The sequence below is a fragment of the Syngnathoides biaculeatus genome, chromosome 19, assembly GCF_019802595.1.
Source record: "Syngnathoides biaculeatus isolate LvHL_M chromosome 19, ASM1980259v1, whole genome shotgun sequence".
Taxonomy (NCBI): domain Eukaryota; kingdom Metazoa; phylum Chordata; class Actinopteri; order Syngnathiformes; family Syngnathidae; genus Syngnathoides; species Syngnathoides biaculeatus.
Genome location: NC_084658.1, coordinates 3,580,001 through 3,605,330, shown reverse-complemented (window position 1 = coordinate 3,605,330; position 25,330 = coordinate 3,580,001). Strand labels below are relative to the sequence as shown.

Genomic DNA, 25,330 nt, shown 5'->3' with positions numbered 1-25,330 from the left:
GTCAGGTACAAGATGTGTTACTTTTTCATAAAGGTATCTGTGATATACTGACTTTTTTGCTTGTATTTATTTTAGCAAGAACATTATACTCATGGTCAGAATAGGTTTAGTAACCATAACCTTGATGTGAAATTTCCAACCTGTTGCAGCTCAAATTGCTTGCTCAATTTGAGTGTGTTTTAGTGCAACATAAAATCAAGTTCAGTTCATTGAAACTTGACAGAAGTAAAGTAAAAGTATCACCTGCAGGAGTAGTCGTTGCAAGAGAGCCAAAAAGATTTGTTGTTCCCTCTGAAGCACCACCCTCTGAACTCGGCTTTACAAGGCAGCTGAAAGATGGTGGTGATGAGAAGGAAGTCACACTTCCCGGACGCAAGGAGGAGTCGGCGAAGCTTAGGAAATCAGAGGACGTGGGGGCAGAGGGTGTCTTGCTGGCACTTGTCAACAGCAGCCCTTGATAATACAGGTGTACATATAATAATAACAACAATAATAATGCATACCATTTATATAGCACTTTTCAAGGTAGTTAAAGAAGCTTCACAATTGCACACATTCATTAACTCTAGAGTCACACCCCAGACAAGGAAAGGTACTAATGTAGGCACAGCTGCTCTCGGGCAGTCTGATGGCAACCATTCTGTCACTACAGCTTCTGAGACCACCACCACCACCATACCACATTCATTCTTGGGCCATGTAGTCCAGGGACACAACAACGACATGCGTACAGGCATCTCCAGTTCCAGGGCTTACACTTACCCTCTGGACCACACCACCCCAGAGAAGGCAGAGGAAATGAGATAACAAAAGAGAACAAGGAACAGTTTAAAATGGGTTGTCAAGATCCAATCGAAGAGGAGTGAAAGCTTGGGAGGGGGCAGAGGAAGCAGACATTAAGGGTGTAACACCTCCTTGTTACTTTCATTCCTATCACCGTGGGAACAACAGAAACAAGATAACCAAAATATGAATAAATCAATCAATGAATTTTATTTTATTAATCTCCATCTGCTCTAGGGTAAGCCCTCCCTATCATGTAGTACTCCCTCAGAGGAAGCAGGCGGGCAGATTAATACCATTCGCAACTCCTTGGATAGACAAAACACACACCTGATGAGAGCTCAAGGTTCTGATCATAGAAAACACAAAAGCTTAGTGTAAGCAATAACTCCTTCAGGCTCCGATCTCTCCAAATGTCTGTGTGAGTCTTTTCTCAGACAAGGCCCTCCTAGATTACAGGAGCCAGAGGCCGCAGACAAAACATTGTTATCAAGGTCACACAAAAAATGTCTGGTGTCTGGTCAGAATCCAGTCACACAGCATAAACAGATATTGGGGGTAGACAACCAGACGATCTGACGCTTTGTTGCAATGTTTGTAAGTTCATTTTTGTGTAAAAATTAACATTGGGGAACATATTCATCTATCAATTTACCTTGGTGGAAAGGCCCAGTGGAGACAGAGGCAGAAGTGGAGGAGGTTGCCATGGTGACCACAGCAGAGGGGAGAGCTTTCACTGATGAGGTGAGAGACTTACGCCCACCCCTCTGCCCCACTGCATGACTTCCACTGGAGTTCTTCTTATTCTTCATGTCAGACACTCCCTTCACGCCATCAGCAGCAAGACATTCCTTGGTGCTTCCGATCGTATGAGTGGATGACACTTCTTGAAAGTTGGCGTTGGTGAAACGTGCGTTACTGTCATCCTGTCGCTTCTGCGAGGATGTGGGGAGAGGTGGGCCCCCTCCCACTGAATTACTACTGGTGTAAGTCTGGAGGTGGAAGGTGGATAGGGAAGATGAATAAGGAACAATGATTGTTAAAGTAAAGGGAGCGCAGGGAGTATAACAGCCAAGGAAAGAGACAATAAAAACTAACAAAACACCTTGCGAGGTATTACCCTTCTGCAAGTGCTAAGACCATTCATTACTGAGAAATTAGAGAAAAACCTATGTCAAATAATTATTTAATTCACACCTTCCTGTACATATCGTGGTACACCAAAATGGAAATTGTTTCGCCAGGACTTTTTTGTGCTTCATAATTCAGCAAGCTAACAAACTACAAAGAAAACATGTCTTCTTCCAGCCAAAGTCACCCCACTGATGACCCAAGCTGAACAGGATTTTATACTTTGAGAGCAGTTTACTAAAGAAAGAGAAGGGTGCCCCTCACCTTCTCTGGGACCATGATGTTTGGAAGAACAAGGGAAGGGGACATATCCATGGAGGTCTTCTTGTGTTTGGGTTTGTGTCTGTCCCGTTCTTTGTGTTTCTGAGTGTTGAGTAAAAAAGTAAAAACATAAAAAAAAGCTACACAAAAAAATGCAGACATCTTCAAAACAAATAACGTAACCATTCTTTCAAAAAAGATAGTGACTAAATCATTGAAATGGGGTTGTGGAGTCTGTATGTGTTAAGTGTGCATGTCTTTGTTTGGATTTGCGTGTCTGTGTGTGTGTGTGTGTGTGTGAGAAAGAAAAAGCATTACATTTCAAAGGATCACTCTAAGATGAAAGCGTCACAACCACAAAGAGTAATGGAGGAGAGATGAGGGGAAAATAAAGCTCTCTGGAGCATCAGGATTTCTGATGAAGTTTAGTTTGTATTTAAGTTTAGTTTGTATTTAAGTGCCACATGCTGGAGCACACATATCATTGTTTCATCCAATCATACCCTGCTTCTTGGACCACCACATCTCAATTTACACCCTCTCCACTTTGCACAGCACCAGTCCTCCTCTCGCACCCATATGGCGGTGACTGGGTGCTGCCGCATTTACACTTCATATGAACAACCCACACTCTGACACCTCTTTGCACACACATGCGGACAAACAAATGTGCATACACACTTTTACTCACACACTGTGAGTTAGGCAGGCTGTGAAAAAATGCATTGATCCTGAGATGTATTTGTGACACTTAGTGTCGTGACAAATCGAAAACGCACAAACCCCCACCCCCACAAGTTTAGCCAGACTTCCGCACTGAGTGGCAGTTAACAGACTCCACCAGCCAAAACAGGAGATAGCAGCGCCTCTGGGACCTGCCTGCAAGCTACTTTCCACTAATGCTAATGTTTTGACCTCAACTGGATATTTGTGGGTGTAACTGTAAACTGCTGACAAATGAACAATCCTTCTTATCATTAGTTGTGCGTATATATGTATATATATACAGCGTGTGTGTGTCCTACCATACAGCTTTGTCTTTTATGTTATTTACATTTACTCGAAAATTAAAGATTTATAAATGTTTCAGATGCAAAATATTCCTGGTGGAACTCAATTTAAACAAATATTTCTAATTAGAGGTTTTGCAATAAATTCATTTGCATTAATTTCATTTTGATCACAATGATATTTATATATTATATATTTTTAAATAGATTTTACTCCACAACTTAATGACATAAATACTCTAAACTCAGGAAAAATGCAATTAATTGTATCACAATACAAGAAAAATATATATATTCCCTGGTCAAAATTCAGTAGAACTAAACCTAAAGTGTCAATTTCAGGATGTTTTTTTCAGGCTGAGGTTTGCATCACTAAAACCACTATCAGCAGGGCTAACAGAGACAGCTCTTTGCAAGATTTGAGCAAAAAAAAATGATGTGTGCGAATGTGAAGTGTTTTGCTTCAACTATCATTGTTTGTGCACAGTCTGTTCCAATTGTGGTTACCTTTTAGAGAATTTCCCATTCGTCTGGCACAAACATAAATTGCTCTGGAGTTTTTTGGCATCATGTCTGGCGATTGTCTTCTGCACAGGCAGGGCAAAAGATTCCAGATACCATGTCCTCCTGTCTGTGACATCAGCAAGGTGTGCATTGACTCCAACGTAATTTGTATTACTAAGGGAGGTTCAATGATCCCAAGACAATCACATTGTGAGCCTTCTCCAATGCATCCAATTTTGCAAGCTTTCCAGTATCATAAAGTTGAATTTTGCCTGAAATTGTCTTTTTTGCATCCCAGTTGAAAAATCAAATCATATGTCCTTATCTAGAGCGCATTTCCTAATCATTTGTCTACTACCACTATGAAGACAGTCAAGAGCAATCCATGAGTGAATTCATGATTTTCTCCCATGTTGACGTGCTAGATTTTGTCCTGAATATAGTCACTTGCTTGAGATTGGTTTGCCGACAATTCTTAGAAATCGTACTTTAACTGCTAGCACTAAGGGCTCCAGCTTTCTCCGTGCTTGCGCCAGCAAGCCTCGCTTTTAGATTGTGCAGGATGGTTGAAGTGCTTTGATGGTACACATACTCCTTTTTGCATAGTCTATAGAAAATCACCCAATTGTTGCATCACAATAGAACATTATTAATATTATAATTATCATCTTTTATGTTAAATTTCTCTATCTAGAGCCCTTGATTAGATTCCTTCATTGTGTTAGAAATTAGCTTTATAAATATGAAAAGATACGCACAGTACAGTATTGGTATATCGGACACCCATTTTGAGCTCCATGCCAATTGCCATACTAAGATAGGGAGAGGTCAAACCCATCAGCACATTCACCGTGTGTGTATGGCAAGAAAAAAAGATATAGATCTACTGGTAGCTTTCATCAATAGATTGACAATAGATACTGCTGTAAATTACGCTAGATTATAACAATACATCACGATTGCAAACAGGAATGTTTTTTACAATGTATCGCTAGCTTGTTGCCACTAACTCCGATTATGCATTTTCAAAACAGGTATAGACCGTTTGTGTTCATTCCTTGAAATGCCAGTGTATTTAACTTTTCTTCAGATAAAGTTTGTCAGATCAAGAATTTTTATTGATGAAAAATTTTAAATCCCATTTAATATCATATTCTACTAATAGCAGTTGAAATTGGAAATTATCATTTCTGAGTATGAAATTTTTGTTTTCTATTTTAGTTATGCATTTATTTTATTTTTAATTTACAGTTATATTAATCCAGTAAGATATTTTAAGGTTTTCAGTTTCCATCCCTAATCACACCCACAACTTTATCTGCGAGCATGACTGACCACACCCGTACATTTTTCAAATGTGAGTGACTGATAATGTGCTGCATCTGGTTGTGCAAAAGGGCATACAATTAAAATCAGAATCATCTTTACTGGTCGAGTACACTGCAAGACACAGGGAATTTGTCTCCGGTAGTTGGAGTCACTCTGGTATCACAACAACAATTATGACAAGGGAAGTGGGAGCACCTTTAACATAAAAAAATAAATAAATCTCTTGGATAATGGATGGGTGGATACTGTTCATAGATTGCATATGTTTTGACGTTGACTAAACAATAACCCTCATGAAAATCAAGTGAACTAGGAAATTATGACTTAATTTCAGTGTCTATGGATGGCCTTCTGCGGGAACGTCCACCTCACCAACATACCCACTATAGAGGCAATTCGTTTTACCGGCCAGCTTCATTGCACTGGCATATCTACTCATTCATATCCATGGAGATATTGTGAGCAAACACATGCGCATCTGTGCATTTGATTCATTGCGCTGTCGTAGTTCTTATGTATATAAAGAATTCTGATGTGTGCTATCTGCTCAGTGCCCCAAACCAAGCACCAAACACTTGTGGGATTAAACCATCACAAACTCGACTCAAACGATGATGATGAAAGAACTACCCTGAGTAGTAAGCAACAATGTGTTGCAAGCAGGATGGCTTCTGGGTTGAAGTGCAACTCTATCAAGACTCAATATTGTAAAATGTTAATTTTCGAATGTGCCAAAACAGTGTATAATAAAACGAAATTTTACATGAATAAATTAAGGCGTTGGAAACCAGAGTGGTTATGAATTTAGCCACCAACAGTGGAATGATGTGAGGAAACAATCTTTAATAGAAATAAAATTACTTCTTTTTTAAAGGCCAGAAGAATATCAGAGTAAAGGTGACAGCCACTAGCTCAACACACACGCACGCACGCACGCAAACACAATGAGAATTGCATAGATTATCCATGTACACTGCAACATAGGGACGGGACAATAATTAATCCCTATTTTAAAATAAATAAAGGTAGGTTTCAATAATGGCCCTGACATTCTGTAATTTGCCCAATTTCCTAATTTCCCATTTTCCTAAGGCTGTCACCTTAACTGTGTTTTTCTTGTGGTCTTTAAAAAAGAAGTTATTTTATTTCTATCAAATGTTTTCTCATCTTTCCATTGTTGGTGGTTGTAAACAGAATCTATAGTAGTTCAAACAGAACAAATAAGAATAAAAAAAATACCATTATAAAAGGAACCTTTGAGTCAAGAGGTTAAAGGTAGTTATTTTGTCACAAAAAATGTACAGTAAACAGTCACAGAGTAAAAAAAAAATTGAGGACTTGCTAGCTATTACATAACAGCAAAGTTCAGGATGATTGCACTTACAATTGAACAAGTCTCAATAATATTTTTCTCAATAGTTATTGCCTTAATTGTTAGGTCAACCACAAATTTGTAGAATATACACACACACATACACAAAATGAAAAATTGAAGTATAATGCAAATTAACATCTTTTAGGAAGAATTATACTGGGAAGAAAGCAGTAGACAGATGCTAAAAGTCTTTCTACTATTTCAGTAACATTCCATAAATTTGTGTTGATGAGGATGCTGTGTGCATCAGACGTGGGAACACACATGATACCTTTACACACCCCTATTAAATCAGGTCAATTAATTATACAGGCAGACAATGTCATTCAGTCTGCCCTCATCCCCTTTACTTTCTACTGGTCACCTTTAGCCGCGAGCTCATTTCACATGTCCAAGTGCTCTTTGACTTTGTGAGGTAAATATGAGTGTGACATGAGATCCACATCTATTTATCAACAACGGCCCATACAATGGGAGGAACAACAATGGAATGACACACACTCACTCGATGGAGAATAAAGACCACGAAACTCATTCGGAATAAAACAGTTGCCCAAATAAATGTATGTCAACAGATGTTTCAGGGTCTAAGTACACTTGACTGATAAATTTAGGTAATTAAATAAATGGGCCTCGAACAATACAAACCATTAGTAAATGTAAAATGTAAAAGTAAATTGTGGCATGGTGTTGGGGGAAAACAAAATTTGTCACTTGTTATACATGATTTTGTCACTAAATTAAGATGTGGTAACAAAATATATACACTCACCAGTAAATAGCAACCTAAATGTCAACAAACTCAGTACAGGGAGAATAACAGATACATTACATTGCCGTTTAGTTCCTAAAAACTGAGCACAAAAGCCTCAGGAAGAAGAGGAGGAGAGGGTACAGCTACAGAGGGGAGGTGAAGCAAAATGGGGTGAAATGGAGGAACAGGAAGTGAGAAGGGTATGGCGTTATAATCCGCCGTAGCCTGGCAGGAATTCCCCTTTGCTATTTCCTGCAGTATTTGTGTGTGTGCGAATGTGTGTGCGTGTGTGAGTGTGTGTGAGTGAGAGAGATGGGGGGGCATGTATGTGCTTTCTGTAGGCTCTTTCAAAGTATATCCCACCTGAGATCTGGAGGTGGGATCTGAACACACATTTTATTTTAATGGTCAAGACAAAACCTCAGTTCATGAACACCCCAACAACAAATCAGTTCATGAACAAAAATTTCATATGAACTATTCTTTAGTTTGCAAGCAATTACAGCATCCATGCAGGACGCTCAATGCTGCTCTCACACACATCTTAAAAGTCAATCACTGCATGCGTCCCGTATTTTACTTAAAGATGCATCTTTTATTATCTTTTTTTTTTGTTCTTGATTAGCCTTCAGTATGGCTCTCAAGAAAGTGCAAAATTGAAGTAATTGTGCAATTAGGAAGCCCTAGGAAATATTGCTGTTCTGCTGGTGTACAGTGGGCATGGGAGCCTGTCATTACATAATGTTTTATGAAAATGCAATACAGTAGGAAGGCCTTCTATTCTGAAAAATGCAGAGCATTGATCAGTCACAGCTGGTGCTTGTAACAGAGCACAATAGTGTGGTAAACATGGTTTTTTTTTTTTGTTTGGTTGGTCGTCAGGCAGACCAGCTTTATTTGGGAGGATATGTTTGTCTGGGGTGCTCCTTTCTCGCCATAACCTACAATGATACAAGTATAAAAAAGCTATGATTTGGTTACTTTGTCCAAATACTATAATACTACTACTACAACAACTACTACTACTAATAATAATAATAATCCTAAATAACTATAATACTACAATAAAAAAGCAATCACAACGACAAATAGCACAACAGCAAAAAAAAAAAAAAACCCACAACAAATGACTACTTACGACAACAAAAGTAAATGTAAACAAAAGGGCAAATAACTGATTACAGCAACAACAACAAAATAAAATGCAAATCAAAAACAGCAAAAAAGTAACCCAGCAACAAATGACTAAAATGAAAAATCTCAACTACAAATGAAAAAACGAAATTAAATTAAGCTACTGGAAGCTACTGGACTGGTGGGGGAGCTAAGACTCATCGCTGATTGAACGAGAGTGAGGAGTTTAGATGCTTGAGCAAAAAAACAAAAGGCCACCCAAGGGTATCAACAGCAGATGACTGAAACATTGTGAGAGTTGACAAAGACAACAGTCAGTGACATCAACACAGGGCAGGAGTGACGGTATCACAATTCATTGGTAGAAGAAGACTGAGGACAATAATGCAGACCATACCACAAGATGCAAACCACTCACCAAGAAAAAAAATGGGAAGGCCAATTGTGATTTTGCAAAGAAGAACAGAGATAAGCCACAAAACAGTTAGACCAAAGTTCTATGGACTGATGAGACCAAGACAAAACAAATATAACAAAATGAAGGAAAGGCTTTGGTTCAAAACACAACCTCTTCTAGAAGCTTGTACAGCTTTTTCTGGAACATTCTCAGTAATCTTGATTGAAAATGTAACTGATGATGGTAGTAGCAGAATGAATTCTTAAGTCTACAAAAAACATTTTGTCTGGTAATTAAAAAAAAAAAAAATGCATCCAAACTAATTGGAAGAAGGTTCATTCATTATGCAACACTACAATGACCCAAAAAACAGAAAAGGACTTCATCAAAAGTGGAAAGACTTATATTGGCCAAGTCAATCACCAGACCTTAACCCAATCGTCTTTTCCTTTCGGCTTGTCCCGTTAGGGGTCGCCACATCGTGTCATCTTTCTCCATCTAAGCTGATCTCGTGCATTCTCCTAACACCCACTGTCCTCATGTCCTCCCTCACAACATCCATCAACCTTTTCTTTGGTCTTCCTCTCGCTCTTTTGCCTGGCAGCTCCATCCCCGCATCCTTATACCAATATACTGACTCTCTTGTCTCTGGACATGTCCAAACCATCGAAGTCTGGTCTCTCGAACCTTGTCTCAAAAAAAAACCCCACTCTAGCTGTCCCTCTAATGAGCTCATCCTATCCCAGGCATGAGGATTTCAGCAAATATGGTAACCGATCTTTCAGTTCCGTTGATTTTTGTCCTGGGAAACGGTGGGAAATGATTTTTCGGTTCCCAATGATAATGCTCATGGAAACCGTTTTTTACATGTACTTCAGAATAAAGCCTTAGCAGGCATGACCATTTTGTCTTTTACGCTTAGCAACCAACATGTTTGACTAGCGTTTGAGTGACTGGGATATGAATAACTCAACCTTGCGCATGCGTAGCGCAGAAGCGGAAACCGGTGCTGTTTGTAAACCACACTGACAAAGCTGGGCGTTTTAATCATTAAGAATAAAGGGGTTAATGTAGGTTCGTTTTATACAGATTGTTGTGTTTCGTTGAGAACTTGTTTTACATTCTACACATGGGCGAATTTTATTAAAAGTAAGCCCTGAGATCCTGGAAACGGACTTTCGGTTCTGTGTTTTCTCAGGCTGGGTAATGATACGGTAACGGAACGATCGTTTCCGTGAAATGCTCATGCCTGCTTTCCAACCTGCTAACTCCAAGCGAGAACCTCAGCCTCTTCATTCCTGCTACCTCAAGTTCTGCTTCCTGTTGTTTCTTGCCAACGTCTCTAATCCATACATCATGGCCGGCCTCATCCCTGTTTCATAAACTTTGCCCTTCATCCTAGCGGAGACTCTTCTGTCACATAGAACACCAGACACCTTCCGCCAACTGTTCCATCCTGCTCGGACCCGTTTCTTCACTTCTTTACCACACTCTCCATTGCTCTGTATTGTTGACCCCAAGTATTTGAAGTCATCCACCCTCGCTATCGCTTCTCCCTGGAGGTTCACTCCTTCTCCTCTGCACGTCACATTCATGCACATATATTCTGTTTTACTTGGGCTAATCTTCATTCCTCTTCTTTCCAGGGCGTGCCTCATTCTTTCTAATTGTTCCTTTGCCTGGTCTCTGCTTTTACTGTATGCATTTTATCTTCTGAAGAGTAGATTACATGGAGAACCCCCCAGAAACAAACAAGAACTGAAAGCCTCCAATAAAAGTTTTCAAATCAAGAACACAAGATTAGTGAAGTCAATTGCGATCTACCATACTGGGGGTTCAAACTCAGGCTGCCACTGTGTCAGGCTCGGGCCGCTAGTTCAGAGGTGAGCACCTTCTTTCTCTTGGGTTTGGAGGGGAGGAGGAGGTGAGGTTTCTTAATTTACAGTATCAGTGCACTAGACTGCTCCCATTAGACATGCTTATGAGATCATACTGGATATATATGTCAGGACTGATCAATACATTCAAATAAATATGCGCTCACTTGATAACACCCATAAAAGAAGATGGGGTGGACAGATGCCGTCGTCCAAGCAGTGATGAGTCTTATCTCTCTCACTATTTTCTACATCATTTTGTAGGTTCATCCAATCAGTGATGGGTCTTATCACACCCACTAGTAACTACCTTTTTACTAGCGTCGTTTCATTTTGCTTTTCGCTATTGCCCCTTTTGACCTGCAGATTTATTTAGTTAGTTATTGAGATTAGTTATTTGTTGTGTATTTTTAATTTGCCGAGGTTCAAATCCTGGCCTCGCCTGTCTGGAGTTTGCATGTTCTCCCTGTACCTGCATGGATTTTCTTCCACCCATATCACAAACGAATGCATTTTAAATTGCCCCTAGGTGTGATTGTGAGTGCGACTGTTGTCTGTCTCCATGTGCCCTGCAATTGGCAAGCAACCAGTTCAGGGTGTATCTTGCCTCCTCTCCGATTTACAATTCAGCGCCACCGTACTTAACTTTTTATGAAAATACATAAATACTCAATGATTTAAAAAAATATGTCTATAGCTGGGTTTGTCAAAATACAGCACTGCGAGGTGGTGAGCCGAGGCTGGCTGTATTAATGATTTTACGCAATTTGTGATTTTATGTGCTGCTAACAGGCATGACCAATTAGCTCACACAAATATATTTATTAAAGGCTGCATTCGATGATTGGGCAGATGGAGTCAATACTCATCCATACTTTAACTACTTTGGAGTATGGAATGTAAGAAAAGCCTTGATCAAGTGATATTACACAGAACAGCAAGGACAGGTATGCCGAAAAAACTGACCCCTTAGTTATTAACCAATGGGTTACATAAAGTCAATTTAAATATAATGATTCTACAGTACAATTGAATGAAAAATAAAAATTACATCAGAAAATCCTGAAAAATAACTTCAGTAAAGCCAGTAATAAAAAAACATTTTAATTGCAAAATAATATAACTTAAAATAGATTCAGGAAAAAATTAATTTGAAAAATGTGAGAAATAAGACGAATAAATACAAATTATACTTTTAAAGTGTAAAATAATTCTAGTTCAATTCATTAACTGTCAGTATATAATGGGAGCAGCATTTGGTTTTGTTACATTTTTGGAAATAATTTGGGGTCTATTAACAATGTTGTGGTGGACAGGAATAATGCAGTGAGACCACCGGTGCTTGTACTACAACTGTTTGTGTGTGCCTTGTGATAGCTGTTCATGCTGTTCACATTTTGACTTCTGAAGGCTTCTTTATGCCCACGTGTGCAGTGACCGGACTGATGTCACTGGGGTTATCCTGTGTGTATTTTTCCTTTGTATGAGCACAACACGTGCGGGCAGTTTTGAAAATATGCTGGAGTTCTTCTCTCAGTCAGAGGTATGCTACAGCTGGTATTGGCGAGGATGCCACAGGGTGGAGTTTCCTCATCACTTTTTGGTTATTTAAGGTAGCCGATTTTACGTTCCTTTCCAAAACAAGGGGGAAAAAAAGCAACAACAATGGGGACTGTGGAATGGTGTCTGCTTGAACAAATGGACCTAATTAACCGGGTAATAGGTTTAATTATGCTGCAAAATCAATCAAGAAGACAGCGACATAGGTGGTATGTGAATCAAGAACATGGAGTATGTCATCACAACGTGACTAAAACAGATCAATCATGAGAGATGATCTCTGCCGCTTTCTCCTCGCAGGAACTTTTTTTACGTGTTCACGGCAGGCTACACAGAGGTGCTGCGCGGGGCAATATGTAGGTCACGCGATGCAATGCGGGTGTTGTCGACCGCGGAAGACCGGGATGATAGAAAGAACGAGAGGTAATGTGGCGCATGCATTGAGACTATAATTGGAGTAACAAAAAGTAGAAGTCACAAACATTTTTCAAAGTTCAAAGAATATATGCTTGCGAGTAATGTTTTATATATACAGCGTATATACAGTAAAGAAAATAAGTATTTCAACACCCTGCTATATTGCAAGTTCTCCCACTTAGAAATCATTGAGGGGTGTGAAATTTTCATCGTAGTTGCAAGTTCACTCTGAGAAAGATAATCTAAAGAGAAAAATCCAGTAATCACAATGCATGATTTTTTTTGATAATTTATTTGTGTGATACAGCTGCATATAAGTATTTGAACACCTGTCTATCAGCTAGAATTCTGACCCTCAAAGACCTGTTAGTCGGCCTTTAAAAGTCTACCTCCACTCCATGTATTATCCTGAATCAGATGCACCTGTGTGAGGTCGTTAGCTGCATAAAGATACCTGTCCACGCCATATAATCAGTAAGACTCGAACTTGTAACATGGCTAAGACCAAAGAGCTATCCAAAGACACCAGAGACAAAATTGTAAAACTCCATACGGCTGGAAAGGGCTAGGGAGAAATTGCCAAGCAGCTTGGTGAAGAAAGGTCCACCGTTGGAGCAATCATTATAAAATGGAAGAAGCTAAACATCACAGCCAATCTCTATCGGAGTGGAGCCCCATGCAAGATATAACCTCGTGGGGGCTCAATGATCCTTAGATAGGAATCAGCCCAGGACTACATGACAAGACTTGGTCAATGACCTGAAAAGCGCTGTAACCACCGTTTCCAAGGTGGCTGTTGGTAATACACTAAGACGTCATGGTTTGAAATCATGCAGGGCACGGAAGGTTCCCTTGCTTAAACCAGCACATGTCAAGGCCCGTCTTAAGTTTGCCAATGACCATTTGGATGATACAGAGGAGTCACAAAGTTTTGTGGTCAGATGAGACCAAAATGCAACTTTCTGGTCATAATTCCACAAACCGTGTTTGGAGGAAGACGAATGATGAGTTCCATCCCAAGAACACCATCCCTACTGTGAAGCCTGGGGGTGGTAGCATCATGCTTTGGGGGTGTTTTTCTGCACATGGGACTGGATGACCGCACTGTATTAAGGAGATGATGACCGCGGCCATGTATTGTGAGATTTTGGGGAACGACCTCTTTCCCTCAGTCAGAGCATTGAAGGTGGGTTACGGCTGGGTCTTTCAACGTGACAATGACCCGAAGCACACAGCCAGAAAAACCAAGAAGTGGCTCCGTAAGAAGCACATCTATGTTCTGGCGTGGCCTAGCCAGTCTCCAGACCTAAACCCAATAAAAAATCTTTGGAGGGAGCTGAAACTCTGTGTTTCTCAGCAACAGCCCAGAAACCTGTCTGATCTAGAGAAGATCTGTGTGGAGGAGTGGGCCAAAATCCCTCCTGCAGTGTGTGCAAACCTGGTGAACAACTATAGGAAACGTTTGACCTCTGTAATTGCAAACAAAGGCTACTGTACCAAATATTAACATTGGTTTTCTCAGGTGTTCAAATACTTATTTGCAGCTGTATCACAAATAAATCATTAAAAAAAAAAATCATACATTGTGATTTCTGTATTTTTCTTTTTAGATTATCTCTCTCACAGTGGACATGCAACTCCATGATTTCTAATTGGGAGAACTCACAATATAGCAGGGTGTTGAAATACTCCTTTTCTTCACTATATATATATTTGTGCGTTTCTATGTGTTTATACAGCATTTGTGTATCAATATTATTTTCACAGAATAAGTTCCCTTATTCAATGCTAATTTTCATTAGCTCAATGGTGTTTTTCATTCATTGAGTTAGCAATTTTTTTTAAACAAAATCAAAGAAAGTCTGTGATGTACTTGAACATTCAATATGTATAATTCTTTTGTTATACTGCAGTTATTTCAGTGAACTTCAACTGGAGAGTCATTTAACGAATTTATGCAACTAACATTCATTTTTACTCCTTGCTACGATTACAGCACCTTGGCAACCTGTTGTGATCATGTGGGCTCTGTATGTCATTTAGGTCCTGCTGGATAGAAGTGCTAGAGCTAAGCATGGAATGGACTGATTGTGTAAGAGTGCTAAAATCTGAGATTTTTAGATCAATTCCGATCTACTCTTATCCTTTTTTAAAATTTTATTTGCTGGAGTTGAATCTCATAGATTAGATCGGGACACACCAACTAGAAACTTAATGAAACCATTGACGTTTACAGAAAAACTCATAATCGCATCATTATCATAAAAAAAAATATGAATTAAGGAGTCACCATAAAAAAAAAACTTGTAATGGGCATTTGATTGATCTATACTCAATTATAAGGAATATTAACCATGAAAAACATTTTGTATAGAATATAACACTCAGAAGTCATTTTTCAATTTCATATTGAGGATAATAATGCTCAACTTTCTATAGTTTGACATGTTGTTCCTTGTTATACTGCCAACTGGTTGAAACTGAATGAACACTGCCTTTGCTGATGTGGTGCATTAACTTATGCCTCACTTGACTAAATAAATGTAATCAGTTTCGCCGAAATTATGAATTCATCAATTCATACCTACCTCGCCGCTGATCTTGTTAAATCAGCTTTGAAACTAATTTTATACAAAAAAAAAATATAATCAAATAGAGACCTCCTGTTTTTGTGATTGACCACGTTAGTGATAGTGTTGGAAGTGTGTCTGACTGTCAGCCCAACAATGTAGGCATGTAAAAGCGACGATACATGTTTCTGGTTGAGTCGCAGTCATGGGTGGGAGGCGAAGACAGGGTATGATCTAAAGGCTGTCTTACTTTATTTTCCTGGTCTGGGGCTCTATCCAAACACTGAGAGGAAGAGTCACTTAAGCTTTGAGATCTACTACCGCGGCCCCTGCAACTTTGCTAAAAAGGTAAAGAGGAACTCCAAGTTACTGGATGAAGTTCAAAGTGGAGGCGGCTTGAAGTACATTCTAGAATAACTCATGAAAAAAATGAGAGGCTGAGGGTAGAAAATGACAGATCAAGTGAAAACTAAAACTCAAAAGGCTAAATTAAAAACTAGTCACAGAAAACTTCCATGAATGTACTGTGCTGCAAAACAGATTAAATGGGTAAAAAACAATTTTTTTTCTTTAATACAATGCTAAATGTTTTAATCGTTTAAAAACGTCTTAAGTGTGCCAAAATAGGATTTGATACACAAGCGCACCAACATCTACAGGAATAAACCTGGTATTTATGATGTGTGTGTGTGTATACATAAAGTAGACTTGATTAAATTAATAACCGTGACAAAAATTTGCCTTTCCCAGTGAAACTGTATTCTGCATACAGTCAAGCTAAGAAAAAAAACAGGTCTGATTTTCTGTGAATGACCTGCTGTGGATGACGTGCTCAATTTACCACAATGCAACCAAGCGGACAAGGAAATGCATATGCAACAAAGACAGCGGGGCTCTCTGTAATACAGAAAATTAGTGTAATGTCTTTTAAGGGTACAATTTCATTTGGTACCCTGGGACACTTTTGGACGGCCTTGGCAATCGATCAATCTCCAAGCCTGCTTGATATTGCTCATAGCGTCTGTTCTCAAGGTGATTAAGAAGCAGTGAGATTACCTCTAGGCATAGAATAAGGAGTATTTTGAAAATCTAAATTTTTTTCATTTTTATTTTATTCATCCATGCATCCATTATCTACCCCTTCTACATGTCGGGTCACGTAGGAAGAAGCTTTAGCAGAGATACCCAGATTTCCCTTTCCCCAGCCAATTCTTCCAGCTCTTCCAGAGGGATCCTGAGGCATTCCAGTGTGTCCTGGGTCATCCTTTGTGTCTCTTTCCGGTGGGTCAGATCAGATGCACCAGCCACCTTATCTGGCTCCTCTCAATGTGGAGGCGTAGCGGCTCGACACTGAGCCTCTCCCGGATGACCGAGCTTCACACCCTATGTCTAGGGGAGAGCCCGGACACCCTGCGTAGGAAACTCATTTCGGGCGCTTGTATCGGGATCTTGTTCTTTCGGTCATGAGCAAGAGCTCATGCCCATAGGTAATGGTAGGAACGTATATCGACTGGTAAATTGAGAGCTTCACCTTTTGATTTACTCTTTACCACAAGGGACCGATACACAGTCCACGTGCAGATGCTGCACCTATCAGTCTGTCGATCTCCCGCTCCATTCTTCCCTCACTCGTGAACAAGACCCCAAGATAATTAAACTCCTCCACTTGGGGCAGGATCTCATCCCCGACCTGGAGAAGGCACGATACCCTTTTCCGACTGAGGAGTAAAGCCTAGGATTTGGAGGTGCTGACCTCATCCCAGCCGCTTCACACTCGCCTGCAAATCGCTCCAGTGAAAGCTGGAGATCACGGCTTGATGAAGCCAACATAACCACATCATTTGCAAAAAGCAGAGATACGACGCGGAGGCCACCAAATCGGACACCCTCTACGCCTCAGCTGCGCCTAGCAATTTTGTCCATAAAAGTTATGAACAAAATCGTGACAAAAGGCAGCCTTGATGGAGTCCAACTCTCAGCGGAAATGACTCCGACTTATTGCTGGCAATGCGGACCAACTCTGACAGCAGTCGTGCAGGGACCAAACAGCTCGTACCAGGGGGTTCAGTACACCATACTCCCGAAGAACCCCTCACAGAATGCCTTCTCCAAGTCCACAAAACACATGTAGACTAGTTGGGCGAACTTCCAAGCACCCTCTAGGATCCTGCTGAGGGTGTAGAGCTAGTCCACTGTTCCACAGCCAGGACGAAAAAAACATTGCTCCTCCTGAATCCGAGATTCAACTTCCCAACGGACCATCATCTACAGTACCCCCGAGTAGACCTTACCAAGGAGACTGAGGAGTGTGATCCCTCTATACACTATGTTGCAGAGGCGTGTCAACCAGGACAGCTCCACAATATCCAGAGCCTTTAGGAACTCTGGGCAAATCTCATCCACCCCCAGGACCCAGCCACCAGGGAGCTTTTAAACCAACTCGGTGACCTCAAGCCCAGAGATAGAAGGGCTCGCTTCAGAGCACTCAGACTCAGGTTCCTCGTGGAAAGGAGTGTTTGTCGAATTGAGGAGGTCTTCGAAGTTTCTCCCCACCGACTCGCAAAATCCCGAGTTGAGGTCAGCAGCGCCCCGTCTCGGTGCACTGGTTCCCGGTGCACTGGTTCCCCCTCCTGAGATGCCGGACGGTGGACTAGAATTTCCTCGAAGCCATCCTAAAGTCTTCTCCATGGCCTCACCGTACTCTTCCAAGACCCGGGTTTTTGCTTCAGCAACCACCGAAGCTGCATTCTGCTTGGCCAGGCGCTGCCGATCAGCTTCCTCGGGAGTCCCACAAGCCACAAATACGCGATAGGACTCCTTCACCTTGATAGCATCCCTCAATGTTGGTGTCGACCAACGTGTTCGTGAGTTGCCGCCACGACAGGCGCTGACCACCTTGAGGCACAGCTACAGTCGGCCGCGTCACCAGTGGAGGCGCGGAACATTGTCCACTCGGACTTAATGGCCCCCGCCTCCTCCGGTACATGAGTTCTTTCGGAGTTGGGTGTTGAAATTCCTTCTAACAGGGGAATCTGCCAGCCGTTCCTAGCAGACCTTGATAATACGTTTGGGCCTGCCACGTCAGACTGGCATCTTCCCCCACCATTGGAGCAAACTCACCACCAGGTGGTGATCACTTGACAGCTCCGCCACTCTCTTCACCAGAGTGCGCATTCGGCTGTCACTGCTTCTGCAAAGGCTGCGCGTCGCCGCGATGGCTCATCTCCGCCACGGACAGGGATGAGGTTTGGCCGTGATCGCATATCATCTGAATATGGCTCGAAACAATCGTGTAATATTGTCCCGGTAACTTCACTCGGTTGTGTGGTGTTCTCCTTTTCGAAAAGCGCTTCCGTGTCAAACGGGGTGCGTTTGTCTCCCATAGTTAGGCTGCACCACGTGTTTTTATTTGCAAATGTCTGGGTGACGTCACGGACAAAGGACGCAGCCAATATGGCGACCACTTGGATATCGTAGAAAGACACTTCTGCAACTTTGCGCATGGGTGACGCGCTCTCCGCTCACATTTATTTTTTCGTATGGACATTGAAGTGAATAATGTTATGTTTAAGAAGGCACATGTTCAGGCCGGTCCAAAGACTGACAATAAAAAGTTTCATTTGGCTTGTCCCTTTCGGGGTCGCCACAGCGTGTCATCTTAGATGAACGCGCATACATGTTTGGCACAATTTTTACGCCGGATGCCCTTCCTGACGCAACCCTTCTCAGGGAGTGGACAATAAACACCTGATTAATTTAGTGAATCATTGGGAGAAGATAATGTGGTCAGATGAGAAAAAATTGAGCTGTTTGAAATCATTTTACCTCACTGGGTTTGAAGATGGAGGAATTTAGACTATGACCCCCAAGAACACCATCTCCACTGTCAAGCATTGAGGTGGAAGCATCATGGTTTCACTCATATGTGCATTACACAGCTAACATTAGACATCTTAAACGGAAAAATTTACATACAGAAGCAGCTTGTCATTTTTGCCAGTTTATCATTGGCCTGACACTGCGTCCTTCTACTCTAAATGTCCACGTGAATGAGTTGTTGCCCCGCATACATAGTTCCGAGTTTAAACTTTTTTGTCCTCCTGATTTCAAGGAAATTTGGGCCCGACCTACGTCTGCGGCGATACTGGAAAGACAAATGGTGGATCAAATTTGAAACCTGGTCATGTGGGGTCACACCAAACATGAGAATATGAAGCACTGATTTGAATGGCCGCAGTGGACCCACATCTATTTGCCGAGCACTTTGATGAAATTATATATTAATATTATAGGGTACATTTTTATAATGTACTCATATTACACACTACACTGTGCATGTGTTTTCATTGCAAAGATAATGCCATCTTGCTCAAATCATTCTTTGAATTATATTAATTTCAACAACAACCAAACAAGTATTTTCATCTACCCATCAGAACATACTCTCATCCATGCAGCCGATATCTACCCCAGCAGTATAGTCACTGTTTTCAACAACTTCAACTCCATGTTACCATTGTCATCTGTCATGTATCGTTCAAATTAGTAGGGACACGACACAGTATCACCATTGCAAACCACCTAATGGCAGTAGAAAATTTTATTAAAGAGTGCAAAGGTTGTGTGGTAAACAGTGACCAATATTTATTCACACTCTTATGCTCACAAGGGTCACGAGAGTGCTGGCGCTTATCCCAGCTATCATCAGACAGGGTGGGGCGGTGGGGGTTGGTACACCGTGAACCGGTTGCCAGCCAATCGTAGGGCACAAAGGGACAGACACAATCACACTCACAATCACACCTAAGGGCATTTTCTTCTTTTTCTTTCGGCTTACCCTGTTTGGGGACACCACAGCGTATCATCTTTTTCCATCTAAGCCCATCTTGTGCATCCTCCTCTCCAACACCCACTGTCCTCATGTCCTTCCTCACAACATCCATCAACCTTTTCTTTGGTCTTCCTCTTGCTCTTTTGCCTGGCAGCTCCATCCTCAGCACCCTTCTGCCAATATACTCAACCTCTCGCCTCTGAACATGTCCAAACAATCAAAGTCTGCTCTCTCTAACCTCATCTTCAAAGCATCCAACTTTGGCTGTCTCTCTAATGAGCTCATTTCTAATCCTATCTCGCCTGTTCACACCAAGCGAGAACCTCAGCATTTTCAATTTTTCTACCTCTAGTTCTGCTTCCTGTTGTTTCTCCAAAGCTATCGTCTCTAATTCGTACATCACGGCCGACCTCACCACTCTCTTATAAACTTTGTCCTTCATCCTAACGGAGACTCTTCTGTCACATAGAACACAAGACACCTTCTGCCAACTGTTCCATCCCGCTTGTAACCGTTTCTTTACTTCCTTACCACAGTCACTATTGCTCTGGATTGTTGACCCCAGGTATTTGAAGTCGTCCACCCTCGGTATCGCTTCTCCCTGGAGCCTCACTCTTCCCCCTCCACCCCTGTCATTCAAGCGCATATATTCTGTTTTACTTAGGCGAATCTTTATTCCTCTCCTTTCCAGTACGTACAGATACAATGTAACTCCTTCTGACCTTCTCTATACTTTTCCACGCGCATCCTCAAGGCAAATAATGTATCTGTGGTACTCTTTCTAGACATGAAACCATACTGTTGCTCGCAGATTCTTACTCCTGTCCTGAGTCTAGCCTCCACTACTCTTTCCCATAACTTCATTGTGTGGGTCATCATCTTTATTCCTCTGTAGTTTCCGCAGTTCTGCACATTGCCTTTGTTCTTAAAAATGGGTACAAGGACACATTTCCTCCATTCTTCTGGCATCTCTTCTCCAGCTGGTATTCTATTGAATAAGTTGGTAAAAAAAACTCCACAGCCACCTTACCAACTTCCCTCCATACCTCCACTGGGATGTCATCGGGACCAACTGTCTTTCATTCTATTGAGTGCCTTTCTAACTTCCCCATTACTAATCATTGCCACTTCCCGGTCATTCACGCTTGCCTCTTCTATTACACCTTCTCTCCCATTTTCTTCATTCATTCATTTCTCAAAGTATTCTTTCCATCTACTTAGCATGCTACTGGCACCAGTCAACATATTTCTATCCCTATCCTTAATCACCTTTACTTGCTGCATATCCTTCCCATCTCTATCCCTCTGTTTGTCCAACCTATAGACAGCCTTTTCTCCTTCTTTCGTATCCAACCTGGTGTACATCTCGTCACATGCCTCTTGTTTAGCCTTCGTCACCTCTACCTTTGCCCTACAACGCATCTCAATGTATTCGTTATGCCTCTCCGTGTCTCACTTCTTTGCTAATCTCTTTCCTTGGATGACTTCCTGTATTTTGGGGTTCCACCACCAAGTCTCCTTCTCCCCTTTCCTATCAGAAGACACCCCAAGTACACTCCTGCCTGCCTCTCTGAATACCTTGGCAGTAGTATTCCAGTCTTCTGGGAGCTCTTCCTGACCATTTAGAGCCTGTCTTATCTCTTTCCAAAAGGCCACACAACATTCTTCCTTTCTCTACTTCCACCACCTCATTCTCTGCTCTACCTTTGTCTTTTTAATCTTCCTACCCGCTACTAGAGTCATCCAACACACCACCATCCCATGCTGTCGAGCCACACTCACCCACCACTACCTTACAGTCAGTAACCTCCTCCAGATTACATCGTCTGCACAAAATATAATTCACCTGCGTGCTTCAACCTACGCTTTTGTAGGTCACTCTATGTTCCCGTCTCTTCTGGAAATAAGTGTTCACCACTACCAATTGCATCCTTTTTGCAAAGCCCACCACCATCTGCCCCTCAAAGTTCCTTTGCTGAATGTCGTACTTACCCATCACTTCTTCATCGCCCCCGTTTCCTTCGCCAACATATGCATTGAAATCTGCACCAATCAACTCTCTCTCTTTCTCTCTCTCTCTCTCTCTGGGATGCTCAGGACTACTTTGTCTAGTTCCTTCCAAAATTTTTCTTTCAACTCAAGGTCACGTTCTACCTGTGGGGCATAGCCACTAATCACATTATACATAATACCCTCAATTTCAGGTTTCATCATTATCACTCGATCTGATACTCTTTTCACCTTCAAGGTATTCTTAGCCAGCTCTTGTTTTAAAATAACCCCCAACTCAATTTCTCTTCCCATCTACTCCATGATAACATAATTTAAACTCTGCACCTAAACTTCGAGCCTTACTCCCTTTCCACTTTCTCTGTTGGATGCACAATATATCAACCTTTCTCCTAATCATCATGTCAACTAACTCCTGAGCTTTTCCTGTCATAGTCCTAACATTCAAAGTCCCCACACACAGCTGTATGGTCTGTGCATTCCTCTTCTTCTTCTGCCGACCAAGCCGCTTTCCTCCTCTTTTTTGTCTTCGACCTACACAATCTGAATTTCTACCTATGCCTTGCAGATTGACATTTCCGGGGACAGGCGTAGGAAGCCCGGCCCACGACCTAACCGTTATGGAATTCGTATGATGAACACTCATTTTTGTTTGGCACAGTTTTACAGCACATGCCCTTCCTGATGCAACCCTCTGCATTTATCCGGGCTTGGGACCAGCCGACAGCTTGCACAATATTGTGCTGCCTAACGGGCTGCAGATAGTCAAAAAGAATAAGCAAATAAACAACGTCAGCACATAAGATACACAATTCACATACTCCCTAATCTATGTTAAAGTTAAGTTCAAATGAAAGCAATCACATAAACACAGTCAGCTCATAAGGTACACACAAATCACATACTACCTGTGTGAAAATATAAAGGATATGGCGGTTTAAAGGATATAGGGATGAAAGAGATTCATACCACAATGGCTCTCACTCTAGTAGTTGAAGGTTGAGTCAGATTCAATGTTGTACATATATATATACATATACATACATAACATACACATATATATATATATATATATATATATACATACATACACATACACATAATACATACATACACATACACATATACATCATACACATACACCATATATATATACTATATATATAAGACATACACATACTATATACATACACATATCATACATACACATACACATATATATATATCTATATATATATATTATTATATATATATAATAATATATATACATACATACACATATCATATATATAATATATTATCACATACATATATAATACACATACACCCACACATCATATATATATACCATATATACATACACACACACACACACATATATATATAGACATATATACACATACACATATACATACATACACATACACATAGACATACATACACAACACACTATTAATAATATATATATATATAGATACATACACATATACATACATACATACACATAAATATATGATTATAATATATATATATATATATATATATAAATATATATATACATACTCCACATATATTATATATATATATATATATTATATAATATATATAATATATAACATACATACACATATACATATATATATTATTTACAATACATATATACATACACATACACACACACACATATTATAGATATATACACATATATACATACACACACACACATATATATATATATACATATACATACACATCAAACCACCTATATATATATATATCATATACATCACATTACACACACATATATATCTATAATATAATACATACTCACACACATATAATATATCATATACATACAAATACACAACAACATCTATGTACATACACAATATACACACTTCTATACATCACATACACACAGCCCATATATTAACATACACATCCACACACATAGATCATACAACACATACACCACACACATATATACATACAACCCATATATACTTCACATACACACATATTTACGTAACATACACACACACATACACACAAACACATATACACATACACATACCCACACACACATATACACATACACATACACACACACACATATACCCATACACATACACACCCACACATATATATATAGTATATATATATATATATATATATATATACATACCACACACATTATATATCTATACATACACATATAGTCAAAAAGAATAAGCAAATAAACAACGTCAGCACATAAGATACACAATTCACATACTCCCTAATCTATGTTAAAGTTAAGTTCAAATGAAAGCAATCACATAAACACAGTCAGCTCATAAGGTACACACAAATCACATACTACCTGTGTGAAAATATAAAGGATATAGGGATGAAAGAGATTCATACCACAATGGCTCTCACTCTAGTAGTTGAAGGTTGAGTCAGATTCAATGTTTCTTCAACATCAACAAATTGATCACAAACGCGTCTCGTAGTTCGTAAGCTAAGGTAAGGAATACTAGGCAGATAACCAAGTTTAAGTTGACGTTTTCACTCGCCCAACTTCTCATAAGTACTCACGATCCTCGTTGTATATGATACGTAGATTTTGCAGGACGTGTAGATACTAGGGTTTGATGTTTTCCTCCTCAGTAAATATTAGGAAACAGATTAGTTTTGTTGTTAGCGATCTAGGCTAGGCTATCTTAGGCCGAAGAGCTTCAATGCGAACAATACGGCTCCAATTTGGGTACTAAGATTGCACAGATGGTGATTTTAGACCACTGAAGTCGTCGCCAGGAGCGTCTTATGTCTAGTATTCACAACGTTCAGTACAAATTCGGCAGGATTTATTGAATTACAATCGAGCTGGCCAAAGCCTCCTGTTTAAGATGCTACAAGTTTGAGGACCGGAAGCAAAAGCGAGGGAATTTTAGGGTCTCCAATTAATGCATGTTTTGGGGATGTGGAGGGAAACCAAAGAGCCCGGAGAAAACCCACGCAGGCACGGTGAGAACATGCAAACCACACACAGGCTGGGCCAGGATTTGAACATCGGTTCTGAGAACTGTGAGGCCAATGCTTTAGCCAGTTGGGTCACCGTACCGCCAAATGTTCAATATATGTGATCAAAAGTAATACCGTATTTTTCGGACTATAAGTCACAGTTTTTTTTTGTGGTTTTTTTTTCATAGTTTGGCCGGGGGTACAACTTATTCTCCTGAGTGACTTATATGTGAAATTATTAACACATTATTACATCCACTCATCGATTTTTCGAGTCACTTATCGGTTATTTTCACACTGACAACCAGAAGAAGCCGCTCTAGGCCCGTGTATCTGTAACTCATACCTGAGGACTGAACAAAAATGCCATTGAAGAGAAAA

General features: G+C 40.5%; 1 protein-coding gene across 1 annotated transcript in view; it reads right to left on the bottom strand.

Moving 5' to 3' along the window:
* mllt10 (MLLT10 histone lysine methyltransferase DOT1L cofactor) overlaps positions 1-25,330 on the bottom strand; it is a 98,413-nt gene that overhangs the window by 21,638 nt on the left and 51,445 nt on the right. The window contains 3 exon segments of the mRNA XM_061805041.1: positions 244-453; positions 1,439-1,775; positions 2,179-2,277. Of these exon segments, the coding sequence (XP_061661025.1) occupies positions 244-453; positions 1,439-1,775; positions 2,179-2,277 (646 nt within the window).